This window comes from Scardinius erythrophthalmus (genome assembly GCF_964197995.2).
Source record: "Scardinius erythrophthalmus genome assembly, chromosome: 4".
In the NCBI taxonomy this organism is placed as follows: domain Eukaryota; kingdom Metazoa; phylum Chordata; class Actinopteri; order Cypriniformes; family Leuciscidae; genus Scardinius; species Scardinius erythrophthalmus.
In genome coordinates this window covers 10008656-10033193 of record NC_138224.1, presented here as the reverse complement: position 1 = coordinate 10033193, position 24538 = coordinate 10008656, and the positions used below count along the sequence as shown (strand labels likewise).

Below are 24538 nucleotides of genomic sequence, written 5' to 3'. Positions count from 1 at the left end.
GATTCCAGGAAGCTTTTTTAGGTCGGCTGTTTCCTCCTGCACCTACGCCACCTTGTTTACCTTGCTCTTTCAGACGAACTTAGTCTATTAAAACGTTTCTTAAACGATTCAGCTGTACTGAGGTTTATGTAGGATCATGAGTTTCTTGTACCTGAAAGGTGTTGTGTTTTTCACCTTCATACCTGTAGTGCTGAATCTCAAACTTATGGATAATGGGCTCTCTCTGAACTGTACACAAGAGGTAAGATAATGCAAAAAGATCACCAGATACCATAAAACGTTTAATAGGCCTATGTTTAATAGTCTCTATGTGTTTATTTAGACATCTGATATTTGGCTCTTTGGGGGTTTGAAGTTTTAGACTCATATTTGTGTCATCCATTGTTGTTTTTTTCTCTTTCTCTCTCCAGGAAGTACAATGTAACGCAGAGTTAAGTAAGTGCATGTTTTTTTTTTTTATTCTCATTGGAAATGTTTTATTATTATTATTATTATTATTATTATTAATAATATTTTGGATTATATATATATATGTATATATATTAACTCATGGTTTTAATAATTTTCCCCCCACAGATAATTGCATGTATAAAGAATGGCTCATTCCTTCAGATTTCACTCCCAGCGGCCCTGATGATTTAAAAGTGTATGTTGATGTGAGAAGAAATATGAAAGATGATTGGGAGCCAGTGATTGTGGCAGAATGGAAAGCAAAAGATGACGGTGGGTCACTTGTTGTAGGCGGTGTCGTGAATTTTCAGATTAGATTAGACTATCATTAGATATGTTTGTTACATTATGTGAATATGAAGAAATCCATTTCAATTCCTTGCCATAGTAAAACAAATTTAAAGCAAAGGGACACTTAAATTAAACGTTTAAACCTATATTTTAGTTTATTAATAGCTATGATAACGCTACAACTTTACAATAAGGTCCCATTATACCATTACTTAATACATTAACTAACATTAATGGACAATGGAGCATTTATTAATCTTTGGTCATTTTAGTTAATAAAAATACAACTGTTCATTGTTAGTTCAGGTCCATGAAAAATGTTAATAGATAAAACATTTATTTTAATAATATATTAATAAATGTTGAACTTAACATTTAACTGTGATTAAAAAATATTGTTCTTTGTTATTTTATGTTAACTAATGTTAGTAATCTTAACAAATGGAACCTTATTGTAAAGTGTTATAACATTTTTAAACAGCCATATTTCATGGTTTTTAAAAAGGATCTTTATTTTCATTTTGTCTTTTCAGTAGGCATTTATAGATAGTAGTCATCAAGTTTATTAATCTTTTTTTCTTTTCTTTGTTTGCAGGAAGCATAATCCATTTGAGAGGAACAGAGCTTAGTGTGATGAAATCATCCACCAATGAACGTCTGTGTGTTCATTTCAATTTCCTGCAGAAATTTAAGTCCATGAGAAGTGATGCCGGTGAAAAGGCAAGACGATTGATCGATTGATTGAATTATTATTATTTGTTTCACAGATACTGATATATTATCTATTCTATTTTAGTGGTCTTTTTCTCTGGATAAAGTTGTGGTAGATCCAGGCAGCAAATATGAAGTGACAGTCTCCAATCTTCCCAAGCCAAATTTACAACACACTAGTTACAATGTTAACCGAACAGTTGATGTTCCAGGTAAGTGCTAAATTAAACAAAATTCCTTGCTTAAATCTACATTACAGTTTATATTCAGCTTCAGTCTGTAACCACAGGTTGTGACGATCCTTTGATGCGAAGGACCAAAATCTGTTTTGAGAGAGGTGAGAGAAGAACTTATTTATAACTGGTTTACCTTAATCAAATAGATAATACACATAGAAACCACCTTAATTATTAAAGTATACACGCACATCTAAAAATATGAGATGTTTCTCTTAGGGGAAACATGGCAACCCAATATTACTGTGGGGAGGACTACAGGTCTAAATGGCGAGGATATTCTGTATGTTGCGTTTAATCCTGGAGAGAACGCAGACAAATACAACGTTTTTGTGAAGTGCAGTAGGGACCGCGTAACGAAGACTCTTTATAATGTAAGACATTTTATCTAAGGATATTTAAATATATCTAAAAGAACAAGGCTGACTATTTTAACTCTTTTAGGAGAGCAAGACGTTAATAAATGTGACATATGGCCTGGAGAACTGGCCACGCACATGCTGCAATTTCGATGTTCAGGTGTGTAGGCCTAAACGTGCGCTAAATTAATGAATGAAGTAATATAATTCTTATATGCAAGGATCTTGATATAAATATTGTTCTTTTCCTATTTAGATCCAGCCATATTTTCGGAAGTGTGCCAACGACTGTCGTCGAATAAACCATAGTTGTAACATATGTGCCCCTGGTGTGTATGGAACGATTTCACTTTTTGAACTAGTAAGAAAAAAATACAGTAACACGTATAATGCCTCTTTAATCATTTTATGTATGTTCCTTAGTAACACCAAGCCCTCCCGAGAACAACTCAGGACTTTGGATTATTTGTTTTGGATTATGCCTCCTAATTTGTGGCATTGTTGTTTGTGCCATTTATTTGCGCCGCAGGAAACCAGGTAAGCAGTGACATGTTGATGTTTATCATGTGTGTCACAACACTGGCAGTAACTTCCTGTGGCTGTAACTTCCTGTGGTTAGCCACATAAGCAGTGCTAGGAGGACTGAAACAATAAATCTTATATGCAGTAAATGATCATTTTCAAGGTTTATCCGTGTTTCTAATTTTCAAAATGTATTTTAATACAGATGCAGAACAGAAACACCTGGAAAAAACACCTGTAGAGCCGCCAGTTCTACCCGGCCCACGATCCATATTGATCATCTACTCCAGAGATCACCCTCTTTACACAGACATAGTCCTGAAGCTTTGCGCCTTCCTGCAGGCTAAATGCGGCACTGAGGTTGTGCTGGACCTACTTGACGCGACTTGGCTTGGCACCATTGGCCGGCTGCAGTGGATTGAGCAAAAAAAGCGACACATCGAGCAGACGTCAAACAAGATCTTGGTCCTCTGCTCCCGAGGAGTGCAAGCCAAGTGGGGGGCGATCTGCGGAGAGCCTAGAGTCCTCCTGCGGGAGGATGTGTGCTCTCCGATCGGTGATATGCTGACTCTCGCCCTTCAGCTGATTACACCTGATATGCAGCGTCCGGCTTCCTACGGGAAGTATTTGGTGGCTTACTTTGAAGATGTATGCAGCGAAGGCGATGTGCCGTCTTTGTTTGACATTGCGGTCAAATACAAGCTGATGAAGCATTTCGAGGAGCTTTACTTCCGTATCCTGGATGTGGAGAAGTATCAGCAAGGGACGGTGCACTGTATCGAGGGTATTGGAAAAGAAGAGTACTTCAAATGCCCCTCGGGCGAAGCCTTGAGGAATGCGATCGAAGCATTCCAGGTGCACCAAATGAAGAATCCGGACTGGTTTGAGAAAGAGTGCGTGACTAGCGAGGAGGATGTGAGAGGAGAAACAGATGCACTTTTTGAGGTGCCCATCCCGCCAATATTTGAATTAGTGCCGGTGTATAACAACGGACTCCCAATCCTTGTAAAAGAGGTGGATATCCATCAAGACACACAGAGCGTTTGCACCGTAATTCCCCAAATTCATGAGAATCCTGAAGAGTCGCCCATAATGATTATTAATCCTAGAGTCCAGCCACATAACAGCGAAGTACTTTCCTATTATCCGGCAATAGAAAGTGCTCTTGAAATACCCAGTGTGACACCAGTGGACCCACAAATCCACCCATATCTCCTTGCCGAACCAGTACCATTGGAAACCTCACATCCTCCTATTGCGTTTCCAATGGGAGAATTGTCAGATAATTATCTGAAGGACAGCAGAATGCGCTTTTTAGTAGCACCTCCACCCTCGATGGAGGACAGCTTCCATTTATATGGAGAGATGGACATGTCCCAGCCAATGGAGATGGAGGAAAGTGAAATGGAGGGAGCTTCTGAGACGAGACCATCACGAGGGTCCGATCAGGGATACGGTTCCAGGTATTCCACAGTGAGAGAAGATCCCAAGATTAAGGAAGACCTAGCCAAGTTACAAATGGAACTTTTCATGAAAAGCCCCATCTCTTCCAGTTTCTGCAACAAAATAATGGAGATCTGAATTTCTTCAGTGTCTTTTGGCTGTTTTCTTCTTGTTCTTGAACTGTCTATGGTTGGTCGTCACTCCTAAAACATTTGAACGGAAGGACAATAGGAAATAGACTAGATGGATAATGAGTTCAGTTATCAGCTGTTTTATAGATGTTTCATCAATAACAAATTATTAGACACGAACACAAAGGTGTGATAAGTTCACTTTTACTGTGGAGCAGAACAAGTACCTTGTTAAACAGCATGATATAGAACAGCACACCACATGATTAAGGATATGTTTAGCTACTGAACACAAGTCTAAGTCATTTGGTTGGGCTTGCAATGATACATTTGTCCTGTTTTTCATATTAATTGCTCAGACGAAATGTTTCGTATTATATTGCACTAGAGTTACTTTTTTAATAGTTTATTCCAGTTTAACAGCTATAACCATCTACTATGGAAGTTTGTATATACTTTTATATGAGTAGATGTCTTTGGTAATCTTCTGTTGTGTGCTTTTTACTATAATTTAGATGACTCACTTTATTTGCTTCAAATTTCATCCGACTTTGGACCTCAAATTACATTTTAACCAATTTAACTAGGATACTTCCAGACCCTTGCAGCTGTTACAGTGCAAATAATGTCTTATGTAAACATAACAGTAACTTAACTTGCAAAATAAAGCCCTTGCAAGAAAATCCTCTGTAAAACATTGTGGATCGATAGAGAGAGGTGGGGTTGGAAGTCGATTTCCTTGTCAAAAAAGGTTATGTAATATGTACATACTCTAAAACCTGTAGTTTAAAAAACATGCGTAGTATGCAGTGGTATATATTTGTCAGGTTAAATACTGCGCAATGAGGCACAAAAAAACCCATAATGCACTTTCGGCCTGCATATTTAACACGTTTAGCTCACCCTGTACCCCACTCCTCAAAGCACAAGAGTAATAATATGTTAGAATAGGGATGCACAATTGTTATTAATTACATGTTACACTAGAATATAAAATACTCTGCTGTTTTAACTAAAAGTGACAGGACAAGTTTTCTTACTGTTCAGCCAAACTGTTGATAATTTACCCTAAAATGAGTATTATGTGACGAATATAATTACTCACCCTCAGGTCACTCTAAACCTGCATCCATTTCTTTCTTCAGAAGATATTTAGAAAAAAAAAATAATAATAATTGTTGTCCATACAATGAAGGTCAATGGGGTCCAAAACAACATTGTTTTGGACCCCATTGTCTTCCATTATATGCACAAAAACATTGTTCACAATATATTTTTTGTGTTCCACATAAGAAAGTAAGTCTTGCAGGTTTGAAATGACATGAGGGTGAGTAAATTATTATTTTTGTGTGAACTGTCCATTTAAGGTGGAAAATTTGACAGATTTGGATGTTAAGCAAATGATTTGGCTTTGACATATTTGTTCAGGTTTCTGGTGTAATTCTTAGTGTAACTGAAGAGCTTTGAAATATACATACACAGATGCACTGCATGTAGATTAATTATATAGGATTGTGTCCTCTCGCAATCTGTCCATCAGCACTATCACAATTGTCTTGGTTGGTCCAAATGTTATTAATTGTGATAATCATACCTCATTTACTGGCATGAATAAAATAGCATCTGGAATTGAGCAGATAAACCAACTGGTTCATGATTTCAAACATGAGGTTCTGTAAAGAGGTAGCCTTGTAAAAACTTATGATGGCAATATGGCTGGTTGGAGCAGCAATGGAGTTTGGTCATTAAGATGGATTAAAGTTCTCATAGATTCTATGCTTAGCCTATTAACATTAAGGAACATCACGAATTTGTATCATACACTGTTCGGCAGTTTCCAGTCCAAAGTACCATTGCCACTGACACAGTATTTCAAATAGGAAAGGACTACATCACATTCACAATTTGAAGTGTACACCAAGCCTAACAAGTCACAAGGCATATTTACACTTTTGATAAGTGCATTTAGGAACATCTCTTGACAAGGTGTCTGAAAACACTATAAACATCTGTCTACATTATAGCCTACTAAATTGAGGACATTTTTACAAAATAAATTATACAACATTGCACTTATAACATTTCCTCAGTTGAGTTAGTCCTCACGTAATTAAAGTGCCTCACAAAACAAGTGCAAATCAAAGATTCTTGTATCATCATATAAGCACTGGTTTACAGTCACATCCCAATGCATTAAGTATATACTGCAGAGGTCACAGGTGGGAATGTTTTTCATTGGCACGTTGAGTGGTTTGGTTGTAGCACCTGTTGAGAGTGGAGGAGAAGGGATAGTTCACCCAAAAAGGAACATTTTGTCATCATTTACTCACCCTCAAGTTGTTCCAAACCTGTATGAGTTTCTTTCTTCTGTTGAACACAAAAAATGATATTTTAAAGAATGTTGGCATTACAGTGGACAGTAGTCAATGGCTATTGTCAACTTAAACTGTTTGATTACCAACATAATCTTTTGTGTTCAACAGAATAAAGAAACTCATACAGGTGTGGAACAACATGAGAGTGAGTGAATGACAACATTTACATTTTTGGGTGAACTATCCCTTTAAGGAGAGGTACTGCGGGCATACCTGTGGATTTAGGTTGGATTTGTCTTTTTGATTTGGCAAAAATTTCCCAAAACATCTCAAATACTAGCTAACATGTTTATAAACATATTTTTTTATTTTATTGGCCTATCATCTATACAATGTAAATAATGTACGATCAGTTAGCTGTTTTTTGGGAATGTCTGAAACAAATAGCATTTTGTATGTAGGCCTATAGCAAAACAAAATATTTCCGGATTTGTACAGAATCCTACTTTTGCTTCCTATATGATATTGTAATTGTCAGAGTGTGTTTGTTGTTTTTTAATTTTGTAAAATAAACAGACAAAAGAGTCAGACAATGAACAACCACTGAGTTAATACACCTAAAATTGTTTCTATGTTTAGTTTTACTTGTTAGGCCTATATTTTGCACACCTGTGAAAATGTAATAAGGTGACGAGTAACGTTAATTTGCATATTCATCAAAAACGTAATAAAGGGCGAGTGAGCGAATTATTCCGTTACCTTTGATTTGAGGATTTTTTCTCAGCAGGAGGTTTTTTTCTCAGTAATTTTCGTCCCAATTAGCAAATATTTATTTATTTTTTATTTGTGATTTTTAATTATAAAATAAACTGATAAACAGCGACAGTAGTTTTATCGATTTTAAGCTCGCCGCTGACTGTTGCTATGGTTACTTCCGTTCGCGAAAGCGTATTTGCTAGTATTTGCTAGTATTTTGTGGTTACTGTACTGTTAACCCACCTCATACTTGCACTTTTACAAAAAGGTAGTCAAAGTACATTTTATTTATTGGTTAATTTTTATTTAATTTTAAATAAGAAAGGACGTTAGCGCCTGCAGTTACCTCCCCTTAAAAGGGCTGATGCACACTGTTGTAGGACGTGGCCTCCGGTGAGCGTTAGTCCTTAATGAGCATCTACGACTGAGTATTGACAGCCAGCGTGTTCACATAACCGTGGGGACACATGTCGTTTTCGGAAACGCAATGGGAGAACTGGGCTGTGTTACCCCCACGTCCACGTGCAAACCTCCGGACACCTCGTAAGGACACGCACTGCTCAACCAGCTCCAGGCACTTACACCCCAGGAAGAAGATGTTCTTGAACATGAAAACCGATATGGGCATTTTGTAAACAAAGACGAGGAAACATCTGACCACCAAGAGCGGTGCGTTGAGCAGAACGCCGGTGAAGAACCTCGCCCAAATCCAGCGACAGTTCATCTCTGAGGCCGTCAACTCGTAAAGCCAAATAACCGGAACGCCCAATGCGATGAAATACACGGATATGACCGTGTACCTAAGGTATATGTTGGCGATTTCGTTTTTAAGGACCAGTTCCACCAGAGTGAAGCTGTCCAGGATGTCTAAGCAGGTGCTCATGAAGGAGCCTTGGGAGTGAAAGCGCGTGGCACCGTTAGGGTCTTCAATGATGGAGTTGATGAGGCAGTAAAGCAAAGGCGCGCAGAGCAACATGGTTATTTTGAACCCAGTGATGCCAAATGGCATCTTCAGGGCAATAAGATCCAGGATGGACGTTTCCAGAACGAGCACCACTTTCGGGGTGGACGCGATCACGTAGATGAGCCATGCTAAGTACGCGAAGGTGAACTCTCCGAGGTTGCACCCGAAGATGGAGCTCTTCTGGTGGAAACCACAGGCTCGTTCTCGCTTACTCCTGGCGTTTTTCATGAAGAAGATCGCCCATCCCGATATAACCACCAAATCCGTGGCTATCCACGAGCACCAGTATAGATCCGTGAAGACGATGAGGTAGAAATCCAACATGCCTCCCTGCAGAACGAGCACGAGGAAGCACAAGATCTTATAAAACAGGTTCTTCTTAGACCTCTGCACGAACAGAGGGGTGGACTGCATGAATTCGCTCGATGTCATGGTGTAAGACTGAGGCTGAGCGGTGGCAGAGACCAGGGGCTGGGAGCTGCCCTCCTCGAGGTTGGCACTGCCGCTGGTGGTCTGCGTGTCTCTCCTGGACGCGACGCTTCGGATGAACAGCAGCTGTCCGTTTTCTGGTGCTGAGGAGACAGGTGAGTCGGGCTGGGAGATGTCTTTTATGATTTCAGCAGTCATTGTAATTCATTCCTTCTCCTCCCGACTTGTTTTGGCTGTGCTAGTGTAATGATTGCCGCTCAAGGGGGGCAGAGGAAGAAATCCCGTTATGGAATTCCGTTGGATTGGAGTGCATTTACCCAATCCCCCCAAATAAAAACTGATCAATTAAGAACAATGAACAAAATGACGCTGAAGTTCATTGAAAACATGAATTAATGTTTAAACATCTCATATCCACGTTTAAAATGATAGTACTGCATTTAATTTATTTTTTAAGATTGTGAAAGAATGGTTGGGAGGGAGCATGAAGAATAATTTTGACACATTTCACTCTGAGTCCAGACCTTAAATTCGTTGAAAGTCTTTGGGATTTGCTGGAGTAGACTTTATATTGTGCTTGACTCTTGCATTGTCAATACAAGATCTTGACCAAAAATTGATGCACCTCTTGATGGAAATAAATGTTTTGATGTTATTTCCATCAAGATGTGCAAGATGTAGGCTATTAATTGTCATTTTTATAATTTCAAGTACTTTTTTGCTTATGCACAATATTCTTGGTGAAAACATGGTGAGACAATATTTCATTAAAATTAAAATGTTAATAATGCTGATAATCTATGAAAAAGGGGCATTCCCTGAATAAAAAATATTTTGATTTAATTTGTTTTGGAAAAGATAATGTAGATAAAGTAAGGATAATGTTGATGATATGATGTGCTTTTTCACAAAGCAGCTTCCATAAAAATGCTAAATAAATAAAATGCAAATGGCCTCTCCAAAGCGGTTCTTTTATAACAGTCACATTTGTCTGATGATGTGATGTGCATTCAAGCATGATCACTCACAGAAGCCTGATGTAGGACATCAGAAGCCTAGTATGAATTTTATCATTTATCCATTATTTATCTGAGTTATTAATGTAGGAGAGTCAGAGCATTGTTTCATGTTAAAAAAAATGCTGTAGCTTTAGTTAAATTATGTATAGGGCATATGCTGTATTCTTATTGCAGATTTTCTTTGAAAATTAAAGCTACAGTCCGTAATTTTTTTGAGTTAAAAATTACCCAAAATAAATTTTTGAGCAAGTACATAACCAGCCAGTGTTCAAAACTATCTGCTTGCCTTAGCTTGATTCAAAACGGTAAGCTTGTAATGTTTTAAATTCCAGTGGTACTGGTAGATTTCCACAGGAAATTCTACCATGTCTTTGCGTCATTACGTCACATCTGTACACATAAAGAAGGTGTCCCGGCTAGTAGGCTATATTGCGTGTGAGGATGTTGGAGGTGGAGATTTATAGCCTTTTCTCACAGCACTTGATATAATTAAACTTATCAATTTGATGCTAGATTTGATGCTACAGAAAAAAAAGAGACTGCAACCGGGCCCATGCGAAAACAAGGATAAATATCGGAAGGTCATTTAATGTAGTCACGCAATGCTTATGTTGTTAACATTAACAATTTGAGAACAAAGTTTAATTTGCACGGTTTGATGTGATATGATAAGCGATCGTTAGATTTAATCAGCGCGATTTACTGCAATGCTTTTTTCCCCTTGGTCAGAACAAAAGTGGATGTTACTTACTTGTTTAGACGACATTTTCCAGTGAAAATTCTTATGTTGGTCATACTTCCAAAAAGTAGAATCTGTTATTCCGAATGACAGTATCCACACCAGCGCGGCGACTGACAGCCGCACATTATCCTCAAAACATTGGATTCATCCGCGCTGTGCCATGCCGAGGCACAACCCACGTAAAGTTGATAATTCCGCAAATAACTGCAATTGCAGATTTCGAACAGAGATGGCGATAGAGGAAAAACTACAGACTGCAGCTTTAAGTTAAGATTTAAACCATCTGTTCCTAAAAGGTTGTTTTAGGTATATCCTTAATTTGCCCAAAATAACACCATTTTAGTATATACTTTAGACCAGACCGAAGACAAATTTTTTTTAACCCATATTCAACTTTCAATAAGCCCAGAGCTAACTGCTAAATTACATACCGTGATAACAGTCTAGTCTCATTTACCAAACACCACCTGAGTTTAACTACCGTACAAACCATCAGTGATACAATTCAAATAAAAATCCACAGAAAAATAATACTTTGATAATAAACTTTAATTTCAAGTTACATTGGATGGTTCTGAACCATAGAAAACAAGCACATTTCTGTATAAACATATGCATATCAACCAAGTTCGACAAGAACCGAATAACAATTAGGTGTTTGTGGTTTGACTACTGCCAGCTGAGCTTAATATGCAATACTCACTGAAGCAAAACAGATTTACAATTAATAGACAGTTAAACTGATGCACATTCAGCTTCATATTTGAATGCATTTAAGTCGGCATTTGGGAGTCCAGATTCACAAAATTTCGGCACACTCAGTTCATAGGGACTTCCCATGGGATACCACAGCTAATTAGGTACAGCTTAATAACAGGTACAAAAAAAACCTCAGTGGATAATTTAATAGAGGGAAACAAAAGGACATTACATAAGGATAAATGTTACGAGTTGTCCGCGTGAACGTTGACGAGTGCATTTGTGAAATCCAGGAAGCTCACCGCCACCACCACCTCCCACCCATTCAGAATCAGTGCATGAGAAGAGAGATATTTAAAAAATATCAGAAGCATTAACAGCCACCAGTTAGTGAAGTCATACACCGTTGCTGTATCCTCACAGTCAATGATAAACATGTCAAACCCACACCCGAGATAAACTCAGGCAAGGATTTGTGAGCTATATCTTTCCAATTTCATATATAACTTAGTGTCCTTTCTTGCAATTTTTTAAATTACTTTTGTTTTTGCTCTTTATACTTATTCTAGTACATTAACCAGACATGAACAGACTCACAGAATGGAGAAGGCTTTCTAGAAAATATTTTAGCACAAGAGCTATTTTTTTGTCTTTTGACGTGTGTTTTATATTCATTTATTGTATTTGAAATGAATTCATTGTTTTTAATGGCCTGCTGAAAGGCACTGCCACAACACAGGGGAAAAAAGACGCTACTGCCCATCAGTCACACAAGACAGTCCTGTCTAGTTTCTAACAGGGATAGAAGTAGAGTAAATTGGGACGAGGGTTAGTAGGAGGGAGTTAGCGAAGGATGGAGGGAGCCCTGCTATAGGTACAGCTCATAGTAATCGTCCAGCTCTTCGTGGAACAAGTCCCACTCATCTTCGGAGTCGGTGACGTCATCGTCGGTTCCGGCAGCCAGAAGCATGAGGAGCATCTCGCTGAGCTCGAACGTCACCATCTCCTCGTCTTCGTTATCAAAGGAGTCGCTGTTCTCCCGCTCGTCAAAAAGATCCCAGAGTGGCGTCCGTCTGGAGCTCTGCAAATACAGATTTCAATAATGCGAATTTGTTGCACGTCATTAAGTAAATTCGATATGCTTTTAGCCAAGCCGAAACGAAATTTGCAGTTTGGCATTAACATCGAGACAAAATAACCCTTAGGCTTCAGTAGAAGCTTTACCCGGTTTCTTCCATTGGAGCCGGTCTGTCTCCTCTGGGGTTGAGGCTCTTCCAGACGGCCATCAGGAAAAGCATGTTTGTAAAAGCAGTTGGCTCCAAACGGACAGGTCCCACGGCCTTCATCGAAATATCGGCAAGATTTACTCCTGGGTGCGAATATGGATAAAACTAATTAGCTAAACAAATGGATCACAAAACCCCACAGAACTGCAATGTTTTTTAAAACAATGCTTCAGGCTTAAAATGACACATCAGCCAAAAATTACAATTCTGTAATTTACTCACTTTAATGTTACCCTCAAGTAAACGACTACAAAATCTGTATGGACTTCAAAAATGGCACTTCATTGCCATTTAACACCATTGAAGCCAATTCTTCTTGGATTGATCATGGATTGGGATTGGGATTGAGTTGGGTTGGGTTGGATTGGGAGGAACTATTATTTAAAGCAGTAAACTTGTATCAGAAATGTAAAATTCAGAAGCATGTACCCCATGCCATCCTTGTACTTCTGAATGAGTTGCTGCTTCTCATCCTTATCCTCCACCCAGTATTCGCTTGGTATGACAAAGTTCGATGTGATTCGACACTCTGGGCAGGACCTGACGGAGAACATATTCAACATAAATTTGATTCTCCCTTTTACACTAGTACTGATCTTTAAAAGAAGAGGTGGACAATTACAATTAGCGATAATAACCGTAAAATTACAAAAGATTTAAGATCACCTCCCTAGAATCCTATTCAACGTAATATACGTTTAATTATCTTAAGGACAGTCTTACTTTATGATTTTGCTCTCGAACTGCTTGGCGCTCCGCCATTTCCTGATGCACTTGAGGCAGTAGCAGTGGCTGCAGTTGGAGAGGATGCCAAAGCGCCGTTCGCTGGGGTTGGTTTTCTCGAACACCACCTCCATGCACACGCCACACATCATGTCCTTACTACGCTGGATGGCAAATGAGATTTCCATGTCCTTCTCGTGAGCCTCGATGCAAGCCTGCCGTTAACAGGAGGAGATTTTACTCTAAAATCTCAGAAAAAAAAAGGGATGATGAAAACAGAATGTCAATCCACTACTCACCTTGATGTGTTGCGAGCGCTGGGAAGTGTCTGAAGGGTGTAGAACCTGTAGGCCACACATGTCGCACACGTCGCCGTGGAGGTAGGCGCAGTTGAGGCCGTAGCGACATTCGCCAACGGCGGCGTACGGGCAAAGCTGTTTCTTCATTTCTTTGTTAGCTTGATCTTTCTCATATTCCTCTTCGATGAGAGGACCAGGCCCCTCAAACAGCACTGGTTCAGCTGCAGGAGGAACAAAAAAGGAATGATTTTAAGGTTTAGCAACCAAGTTCCTGAGATAGGAATAGGAAAACAACAACATATAGCGGTGTAGGTTGAAGAAACCTTTAGTCAACCTAAAGACCAGTTTTGTATTGTGGTCTATCACAGCACCTGCTTGCCTGAATGTAAGAGTTTTGGCTGCCACCCAAAGACTAGGAAAGAAACAGCACTGTTCCTTCAGCTCTTTGCTGATGAAGCCACTCTTTATGATGAATGTAAGTGGGTTTGGGCCAGCAAGAACAAGAGAGCGCACTGGTGGAGCACAGCCTGAGATCGGCTGTGTGTGCCGGGTCAGTCCAAGCTTAGCAAGGGGCTGAGTATTCATGCTGCATCATAAAACAGCTAGTTCTGTTTGTATGAGCTGCATCATAAAATGGCGATAAATGCACACCTTTGGCCACTGGCCTGCAGTGGGGCTAAAGGGCTACATTACTGCATGGCAGTGTTATTTTAGTATCATTTATATACTATAGTATATATTTATAAATCCCCCAAACTTTCAGCTTTTTTTTTTTGTTGCAAAAAAAATGCAATCAGTGAAATTATTATTTATAAATGCAACTATTTATTGAACAATGGCATTTTTTATATCATGTTGCAGATCCTTTACCACAGTTTTTAGGATTAGTGATTTTACCATGGTTAAGTTGGCTTCACATCGTGGGTCAGCACAGCATTCCTTGGTGTTCCTCCCAATGTCATGGGTTCGATACCCAGTCAATGCACATGCTGATAAAATGTGTAGCTTGAATGTACTCGCTTTGGATAAAAGTGCTTGCCAGGCATGCAAGTGTAAATACCATGGTAAAAATCAATGGGTAACATTTTAAAATAAGGTTAAATTTGTTAGTAAAAGTTAATGCATTCTGTATCATGAACTAACAATAAACGATACTTTTACAGTATTTGTTAATCTTGGTTGATGTTAATTTCGACACACTAATACATTTAACCTCCAAACACTACAAGTTAACATTAGTTCCTACTTTATTAACAAATAGGACTTATATCAACAATAGTACATCTACAAACTAATCTAGATTAATGAATACTTTACAATTGCGGTTCATTGTTATTTCATGAAATGTGGATCTGAACCTGCTAAGTTTTACAAATCAATTCTTGTATTATTTACAAAACCATATTGAAAAGTATCTACTTCAAGCCTAATCTGATTGTCAAAGAATCAGAGTAAGAGAATCTAGATACGCTTTGTCTAATTTATTTTCCAGGAAGCAAGATTCGGATCCTGTGGTTCGTGTATACAGAAATGAAGAAGCTTGCCACAGTGATAGCATTATTATTAAAAACCAAGGCATTCGTCAAGCAAACTAATATAAAAGCATCATTGTAAAATTGAAAACTTTTATATTGTACACCGAATGCTTTGCTTATCTGCTGGCACCGTGTTTTCACAGATTGTCTTGGCAGTAACAACTGAACATCTTTCCCTGCTACACTCACCCCTCCCACAGTAGGGCTGCCCTGGCACGAACTCGGCAGCATTGACCCAGTCCACTGCCCCCGAGCCTTGGGGCTTCTCCTGGGCGTCGCTCGTGCCACCTGGCCCATCAGAAACGGGATCAGGAGTGCCAGCAAGGGGAGCAGCGGTCAGCGGCACCGACGGCTTAGAACTAGGGACTTCGTCTTGCTTGGCAGGTTTGGTATGTTCATACCTGGGGCACAATGCAAATTTAATGAAAATACAATAATGCGTAGACTGGTACTCTAGGTAACCCATGCAGTGCAATGAAAATGCACCCCTGGACCCAAGTAGTGTATTTGAAGTGAGAGCTTCGAGAAATTTGTTTTGCAAAACTTGCTCTCTGTGGTTTGTAATAGTTGTGAAGTGTTATTACAGTTTTACTGGTATTAATACCCAAGTGAGTGTTGGGGAATTAAACCTTAAATTAAAAATGTAATCAGATAAAGTATTCAGACAGGCTTTAGCACATTATAATCACTAAGCAGCTAGGTTTTTTTTTTTATTATTATATTATGATATTGAGATGATAAGATGATATGGTCACAAACTTGACGTTTGTGTGGTTACCATGGTGAGTACATGTCTTGTTCACACTTATAATGCAGCAGTTAGCCACTTACAGAAATGATTCATTTAAAGATGTAATATTTGTGAGTGGGTTTGACAGTGTCTACAGGCATGCTAATTAAACACCATGGCTACAAATTTCAAAACTAAAAACAAAATGTAAGGGGGAAAAAAAACTAGGTAAACTAGCCAGCCTTACGAATTGTTACCCATCCTTATTAGTGTACAAGTACAGGTTTTAATGTAGTGTTGTTTGCATCTTAAGTCATTTACATTTATGCATTTGGCAGACGCTTTTATCCAAAGCGACTTACATTGCATTTCAAGGTACACATTTACATTCTTATCGGATCTTATCAGTTCAAGTCATTTTTCAGACAATGTAATTGTTTGTAAGGAAGAGCTTCATTTTCACATGCAATGATTGTGATAGATAGATAGATAGATAGATAGATAGATAGATAGATAGATAGATAGATAGATAGATAGATAGATAGATAGATAGATAGATAGATAGATAGATAGATAGATAGATAGATAGATAGATAACTGTACAACAAAAATGACTACCATTTATAAGTAAAAAAAAAAAAAAATATATAGAAAAACACATTTTAAAAACAGTTAAATGTGATGGAATCAAAGCATATTATTATTTACAATAGCTAACAAGCCAGATCATATTGTCATATCATATAGTTTAGCATCTGACCTTTATTTGTCTCATTATTCCCCGACAAAACACGCTTCAATGCTTTCCTTAAGCATCTAGAGACCCCTCCATCCTCAAACCTCTTGGGTCGTTCAGCCCTATTCTAGCCCGGTTTGTGCGCGTGTGTCGGCCTATATATGTGGGGGTGGGGGTCGCATAAATAAACGACACAGCGGTGGAAGCACAAGTGGCTACTGCAGAATGGCAGCATGAACCGAATGAACCTGACGGCGGTAGCAACAGCAGCAGAAGGAGAGAGAGAGAGAGAGAGAGAGATGCATGTTAACACACTAGGGTTATGTAATTGCCATGCAGTGTGCATTGCGCTGCTCTATTTGGGCCCCAGATTGGTGGAGGTGGTGGGGGGGAGGGCACATGGAAGGAGAAAGCCAAGAGACAGAGATAGACACAAAGCAGCAAAGAGAATCCATCCATAATGAAGCATACATTGAGGCCCTTTCTACACACACTTAATGAAAGCTGGACACCCTCCCTCCCTCCCTCGGAATAAACACAGGAACAATAATGCGGTAAACCCCATATGGGGACAAAAGCATCACTGCGCCTCCCCAAGATAATCTCAACGCTGACAATACAACTCTGTCAGACATCAATCTAGACTCTAGACATCAGATATTTAAGCTCAAGACCCTGAAACCACAGGAAACAGTCCTCTCAAGGAGAGCTCTCGGTCAGATGTAATGCTGTCATAGAACAGCCTCAGCAGACAAAGACATTCCCATAGTGCCATAGTGGGGGCAGCAGTTACTATGGGGATACACTTGACCGCAGACAGATATGAGACAAACATTGTCTGCACTGTCTGGCTCGCAGGCTAATTTTTACACTTCTTCGGGCGCCTTTGCACTGCATTGGCCAAAGGTGGTCTGTTTATATGCACTTGTTGCCATTTATATACCTCTAGATGGCAAGTGCACTCTAAAAGAAATGGCCTACAGACAGACCATTTGCATTTGTGTAGCATTAATGTTGGTTTTTATACATCTATAGACAGCATGACTGCAACACAAGTGCAAATGGTCTGTTCGTAGGCCATTTTTTATCTTTAGATATATAAACGCCATCATTAATGCAAAACCAATGCTTATAATGCAAACACAACTTGACCTTTTAGAGCTACTTTTACACACTATCTCCTAAAGACACAGTTCAGGCAAAAATGAAAATTCTCTCATGGCAATCTCGTGTGTGACGAATCTCGTAGAGGTATAGGAATGAATAAATTATCAACGAATATTAATTTTGGGTGAACTACCCCTTTAAGGAAGTGACAAACTTAACAACTTGTTTACAGAAAATTCTGCTTCTCGGATGTCACGGACATGTAATGAAGGGCAACACACAACACTTCTCAGAAGCCTTCCTTACCTCTAATACATTTAAACACACTCATGTGTTACAGACCCTGAACACAGAAATGCAGATTACATTACCTTTGAAGTTATGTAACATCTGCCCAGATCTTGTAGTGAAAGTGAGCGGTTGTTTTGTTCAGCACATTTTGAGGATCTACTCAAATGCAATACTTTGCATCATTATGTCTCTTACCTGCAACGGTCCCCAAAAGCACAGGATCCCTTTTGAAAGAACTTGCAGATCATGGTTGGCTTGCAGCTACTGAGGTCGTGCAAATATCGACAGTTGTCGCCCTCTTTGCAAAGGCCGTGCATGAAATACCTATAAATGAAGATGTTTTTTAAGACGGGTCACAAAACTAGAGCCATATGACAACACTCACACAGACTCCACTTTAGGCTTTTACACATCTGAAGGCACGAACAAAGGCTGATATACAACATAAAATAATCAATATGTCATGCCAATAAGGAACGGAGCCTAAATAATATGACTAAGACGCAAGATGCACAGCCCACGTCTTTTACTGAATAATAATCAGCATGACCCAAATAACCCTTCGTATGCATGTTATATTTGACAACAGTGCTAATGTAAACACTACATATTGCTCGTGTTTGAAACCTCTCTTGCATTTGATGCCATTAGATTTGTGGGTTAAAAAATAGGTTATTTTGAACAGTCATGACTAGACTAGAATAAAGCCTGACAAGTGAATTCATATACATAAATCATCAAAGCTGACACTGACACATTGGCTGCTGTCCAGACGGTTAACGTTAAACTCAAGGATTTTAATGGCTTCCTTGGAAACTCTTTACTGTCAAACTGACTGCCATATGTGGTTGATGCAGTGCCGTGTTGTTTTTTCACAAACACGGATGTTTCATAGATAAACGCACACAGAGAGAGAGGAAGAAAGGACTGCAAATAGCAACCGCTGTCGGACTGATCGCTGATCGGTGTGCTACAACAACAAACACACACTCATCCAGTTCAGCACAAAGACAGCGGCGCTATCCGATGCCTCAACATCGACACACACACACAGGCGTTTGCGTTTTATATTTGTGACCGTTAAATGTTGCAAAAACCTCGTTCCTCGGCGGATCTCCACTAACCTGCAGGGTACGTGCTTCGTCCAGCCTCCGATAACTGCTGGAGCCGCTGTTGACGCTGCCGCTGCCTCCGCCATTGCTGTTTATGTTGAAGCCCCAGCACCCGGATCTTCCGGAGAGCGGCCGCTCTGCGCTCGGACATTTTCGGAAAACCGAAGGCGCCTTATGTGATCGAGTGTTTTCGGAATACAAAAGCCGCATCTCAATCGGGTGTTTTCGGAAAAACGAAGACATGGCAAGAGTCAGGTGCTTTTCTAAAAACATTCCAACTCGTGGCTGTTACTAATTAAGGTAGAATGACCCCCCCACCCCGTGTGTGTGTGTGAGTGTAATATCCAGGCTAATAAATCAGATATCACTATTAAGTGATATCAATATCATCTATTGCTTAGGTAACCACTGATAGATTTTTCCAATGGCTTTGAAAAGCAGGCAGAATTAGACATTACTTCCCCTTGTTTTTATGTCAATCAACCAGTCACCACTCCCGCTTAAAACTAGAGAGTTTAAAGGCCACAACCCAGTGCCTAGTTACCGAATATTACACACCTCAATCAAAGCTAAGAGGAAGAAAGGAGAAATGGCAGACAGATAATGTAGGCCTAATGTGAATTCTTGCTGGGAATTCTTGAAAATAATCCTTTTTTTTCCCCAAAGCAAATAGAAAAATACAGTCATTTGTTTGGAATTTTGTCTTTTAAGTCATTTTATTCCTTATTGAACATACTGTGTGTATATTGACCGTCACTAAGGGGGACCGTGCACATAGTCTTTGTAACATTTGCTCTGTTATTGTGTCTTCGCTCATGGTAACTAATAATCATGTGCTGTTTTGTTTTTAGAACACATATGTAGTCATCTAAAATACTTCCAAAAACAAATGAAACATGACGAGACTGAGGTGGTGGTTATGCTTTATAAGCAGCTGCTTGAGAAGGTCTCTTGAGAAGTCAATCATGAATCACGGCTGGATTCTTGTACTTTTTCTGTTGCAGGCATCTACCTGGCTGCCAGGAATGGGGTAGAGTTTGGGGTGCGGATGATAATGGAGAAAAACATGTGCCGCACGGCTTTATTTTGAAGATATGGGATAAATTATTCAACTTCTTTTTTGTTATTTAGTCCATTTATTAAAAAGTGCATAATCATGACATGTCAGATGTAAGACAATGGTGAGGAAAATTGTTTCTTGTAAGACAGTGGTGAGGAAAGTCCCTCCACCCTTCCCTTTTACACCTGACCTAGCTCTGTCACCGCAAAAAAACAAAAAAAAAACAAAGGCTGGTTATTTTTCTCGCCTGAAATCATCATTGTGACTGCTGTTAAATATTTCATTACTAATCTCTGACATTGCCTTTATTATATCCCTAAATATTTTTTTTTCTGGATTGCTGTGGTGTGCATTAACATTTTCAATAAAATTGGTCAATCAGTATATGTATACACAGTATGTGAAAAAGATACGATAGAACAGAAATTAGAAAGGACTGACTGAAAGTGTTGCAACTTTTAGATCCATCTCTTCACTGTACTGTTTGTCTTTCACTCTGTTGTGAAATGGTAATAAGCACAACTCACAGATACCGTGCAGTTCGTGTCGTGCATTAGCTCTAGGCTACCTTTTTTTACTTCCATTACTTAGCTTCTTGTGTAATGCAGTTAAACAGGTAACAGTACTGCCATTAAATATGACATTTTCCTTCATTTTTGCAAGCATATGTGATTATTGCACTCTTTTACCCAAATAAGGTTTTTCTTCTGGGCATTTAGGGAAGTTCAGTGTTGTGCATTTAGAGAAGTTGAAGTACTGAGGAAAATGCCATTGTGTATTTTTTTTTATGTGGTTAATACCATGTGCAAGAGTGTCTTTATAAAGCCATATAATAATGCGCACAGCAGAGATCAAGCTGTAAATGGACAGGAGGAAAATCATAAAATTCTTTATTTACTAATTTTCACATTTCATATCAAAGGTAAATGACCATTTATTCATTTGTTTCTTGTCAAAGCAGATGTTTAATAGTCATTTAATATTGTAGTGGTGTTATATGTAAAAATAAGTACATTTCAAAAACAAGGACATTGTAAAATATTTTATTATATTATTGCATTTATTTTTATTATGTACATTTTTTAAATATTTTATACTTAATATAATTATATTTTATTCTATTATATTATTGTGTGTGTGTTTGTGTGTGTATGTTCATTCAGTTTCACCTCTAACAAAATAAATCTATGCAAATTTCATTAATCCATGAATATTATTTAAAATGTAACATATAAATATTTTTATTTTCACAGAATGTCTTCCGCCGTCTGGCCTGTTGTTATCTCATATCTCTTAGTTCTCCCGTTTAAAGCACATGGTGAACATTTCGGATATTGTTCCACTGAACACACAAAAGATCTTTCCAATAATAATCTAACAAGGATACCATCACATTTATCAAACAACATAGAGTACTTAGATGTGTCGCACAACAACATCTCCAGCATTGTTCATGGTGACCTGTCTGCTTTAACCCAGCTCTGCTTTCTGAAAATCACACACTGTGGACTTCAACACATCTCCCCTGATGCCTTCAGCAGCAACTCTGAAATCAGAGTTCTGAACATCTCATACAACCATCTGACCAGCATTCCAAATTTGTATTTGCCCCAGCTAAGGATCCTAGACCTTTCCAGAAATCCATATCCCAACTATGGGCTTCCACACTCATTTGGTAACTTAAATTACCTTTCCATCCTTTCGATTGGTAGTCCAGTCGCTACTTCTGTTAAAGTGGAAGACTTTGTTCCTCTTCAAAACATCCGTTTGAAAAAAATCATATTTGGAGATAGAACGGAATTGAGAAACTATGAAAAGGGCGTTTTTTCGCAACTCAAATCATTACAGGAAGTCATTCTGAAAGTGACTTTTTGTCAACGTTTTGACATTTTCAAAGACATGATTGTAGATTTTGACCAAACCCAAACTAAAAAAATTCAGCTCATTAAGTTATTTCCGGACCAGTGTAGCATAATGACTGACCCATTTGATGCTTTTAAAGATTTGCGTGTCCTCAGTAACTTAGGCATTGTGGACACCTGGATAAACAGCTCTGTGATGGTCAAACTGTTCAAAAATGTTTGGAAATCATCTTTTGAGGAAATTGCGTTTTTAAACATCACATACAATGAGGACACTCCTGATGGCTTCCAGCTACCGAAGCAGAATCACACCATGAATCTACGAGCGTTCGTACTCGATGGTGTGCATCACCATCAGTACCGCTACCCCACTATTAACACAAGCGTGGAACTAATCAACCAACTAACCTACCTGAAATTCTCTGGTACTGGAATGAATATTCTACCATGTAATCTAATTTCAGCCATAAAGTCACTACAAGTCTTGGACCTGTCAAACAACCTCTTGGATGACAGCGGCTTCTGGTGGAGTGGCTGTTCATCACACAAAGTGTTTCCAGCCTTGAGGAAACTCTCGCTAAGCCATAACCGTTTCAACGACCTCGCCGAGATTGCCAATAACGTCAATGAGATGAAGTTCTTAGAGTCTCTTGACTTGAGTTTCAACTCTATTTCCATAGGCAAGCCGTGTTTTTGGCCGTCCCACCTGACTGAACTGAGTCTCAGCCACAACAATCTAGGAGATCATGTGTTTCGCTTCTTATCACCACACTTCCAGAAGATAGACCTCTCGAAAACAGGCTTAAGTGTCATTCCTTTAAATAGTATATCATTGCTTCCCCGACTAACACACCTCTATTTGAGCTTTAACAGCATACAGGTCATCCCGGCAGATTTTCGGTCTCCTGCGTTAGTAAGCCTGCGCATTGACCAGAACGCAATTACTTTTATTAGCCAGAAAACAATGGAAGGTCTTCCCAAGCTGAAGACTTTAAAAGCCGGCCACAATCCATTTAGCTGTGATTGCGATTCCTTTTGGTTCATGACGGAGTTGAATAAGTCACTTCTCCTAGATTGGCCACTGGGTTACGCTTGCAGCACCCCGCCATCGCTTTCCGGAAGGCGTTTGGGGACGTATGAGTACGGGTGGCTGTCCTGTCAACCGGGCTTGCAGGCTGCTGTGCTTCTGCCGGTGTTATTTGTGGTAGGAGCTGCTCTGGCCGTCACTGTTTATGCTTGTGATGGTGTTTGGTACACCAAAATGCTTTGGGTGTGGATACGAATGAAGAGAAGAGGCTCCAAGAGGGCTAATCGATTGCTCAATGCCACCTTCCGCTACCATGCCTTCATTTCCTACAGCCAACATGACTCAGTCTGGGTGGGCTCTCAGCTGGTACCTGCATTAGAAAGGTCAGGCCTGTCTCTTTGCGTCCATGAGAGAGATTTTGAACCTGGGAAGTGGATTGTGGACAACATAATCCAGTGTGTGGAGGACAGCTACAAGAGCCTCTTCATCCTGTCCAAAAACTTTGTGCAAAGCGAATGGTGCAACTATGAACTGTTCTTCGCCCAGCACAGGGCCATCAGCGTGAATGATGACTCGCTGGTCTTCGTTCTTTTGGAGCCCATACCGACAGACTCTCTGCCCAAGAAATTTCTAAAGTTAAGAACGCTGCTAAGGCAGAAAACATACTTGGAGTGGCCCGCAGATGAACGCAAGCAGCGAGTATTTTGGTGTAATCTTAGAGCTATTCTGCAGACCGTGGACCAGAGTAAGATTTTAAAGGACATGGCCACAGACATTGCTGACATGTGTCCTCTGCTGCCTGTTAAAGAATGAAGATCTGTTTGTCTGAATAAATGTGTGATTTTTAAAAAGAACCTTTATTCACTGTCTTTTAATGAACCTATAGGGCAGAACAAAATCTCTATTATTCCATTTATCGTTTGGATATTTTCATATCTTTTTAAACTATTAATGTGTTCTCTTTTTTGACTCGGATAGCCACTCCAGATAATGTGTACTACATGAAATGCATTCTTCTAAAAGTCTTGGCCTGTGTCTCCACCTACTGTTGAACTTCAGAAATGGTACAGACTTGTATTTTTAAGGACAATGATTTGCAAGTTTTTAATACTAATCCTTTAAATGTGGACTGAACTAAATATTTCACCAGTAATTATATATATATATATATATATATATTGGTAATGTATATATTTACACAGTTATTGTTATTATTTGTTTTATTATTTGGGGGTTTTGAATTGTTTTATGTATAGTCAGTGTATGCACATATAACTGACAATTTTGAAACAACAATTCATAAAACTACAAAAGTGTACAATGCTTTTTTATTTGCAAACAAATATTGCAATTAATAAATGTTGCAAATGTATAAAATTTTAAACACGAGCGGTTTTGCTCTGACAAAGCAGCAGCGTTATCCAGTAAAACAATTATGAAACAGTTCATGAAACAAGAAAGGTGTGAAAGGTAATGCATAAGAATCCATTTTATTTGCAAACAAATATTGCAATGTGACAACTTGCTCCAATAAAGCAGCAGAGTTAAACAGTAAAACTGAAACATCAATTCATTAAAAAAAAACAGTAAAAGCATAATAGGTCATGTAAAAATATATATTATTACTATTTTTTATTTTATTATTTGCCTGCAAACATTACAATTAATACATTTTGCAAATGTTTACTATTTAAAACAGATCA

At 38.9% G+C, this 24538-nt stretch overlaps 4 protein-coding genes across 5 annotated transcripts; 2 read left to right on the top strand and 2 right to left on the bottom strand.

The window, feature by feature from the left end:
- Window positions 1-5782, top strand: il17ra1a (interleukin 17 receptor A1a). Of its 2 annotated transcripts, XR_014030067.1 has the most exons (12): window positions 1-241; window positions 411-435; window positions 577-723; window positions 1337-1461; window positions 1538-1664; window positions 1742-1789; window positions 1908-2062; window positions 2133-2207; window positions 2304-2376; window positions 2471-2584; window positions 2775-5220; window positions 5476-5782. XR_014030067.1 is itself a non-coding variant. In XM_081363857.1 (11 exons), exons 1-11 carry the CDS (start codon window positions 137-139, stop codon window positions 4148-4150), a joined length of 2370 nt encoding a protein of 789 aa, XP_081219983.1. In that variant the 5' UTR covers window positions 1-136; the 3' UTR covers window positions 4151-5782. The 2 variants fall into 2 exon arrangements, 1 of the variants encoding a protein (XP_081219983.1); XM_081363857.1 differs by having other exon boundaries at window positions 2775-5782.
- A 1850-nt stretch (window positions 5783-7632) lies between these two features.
- tmem121b (transmembrane protein 121B) lies at window positions 7633-8805 on the bottom strand (the record flags this gene model as incomplete). Its single annotated transcript, XM_081362622.1, has 1 exon — window positions 7633-8805. One exon carries the CDS (start codon window positions 8803-8805, stop codon window positions 7633-7635), a length of 1173 nt encoding a protein of 390 aa, XP_081218748.1.
- A 2094-nt stretch (window positions 8806-10899) lies between these two features.
- Window positions 10900-19033, bottom strand: mkrn1 (makorin, ring finger protein, 1). The gene is made up of 8 exons (XM_081364400.1): window positions 18899-19033; window positions 17970-18098; window positions 15100-15311; window positions 13376-13596; window positions 13077-13291; window positions 12783-12893; window positions 12292-12436; window positions 10900-12148 (listed from the first exon to the last, which is right to left on the bottom strand). Exons 1-8 carry the CDS (start codon window positions 18970-18972, stop codon window positions 11936-11938), a joined length of 1320 nt encoding a protein of 439 aa, XP_081220526.1. The 5' UTR covers window positions 18973-19033; the 3' UTR covers window positions 10900-11935.
- Window positions 19034-20749: 1716 nt separating this feature from the next.
- Window positions 20750-23681, top strand: LOC308689490 (toll-like receptor 1). Its single transcript, XM_081363220.1, has 2 exons — window positions 20750-20868; window positions 21200-23681. The coding sequence occupies exon 2, from the start codon at window positions 21201-21203 to the stop codon at window positions 23646-23648; it is 2448 nt and encodes an 815-aa protein (XP_081219346.1). The 5' UTR covers window positions 20750-20868; window position 21200; the 3' UTR covers window positions 23649-23681.
- The last annotated feature ends 857 nt before the right edge of the window (window positions 23682-24538 follow it).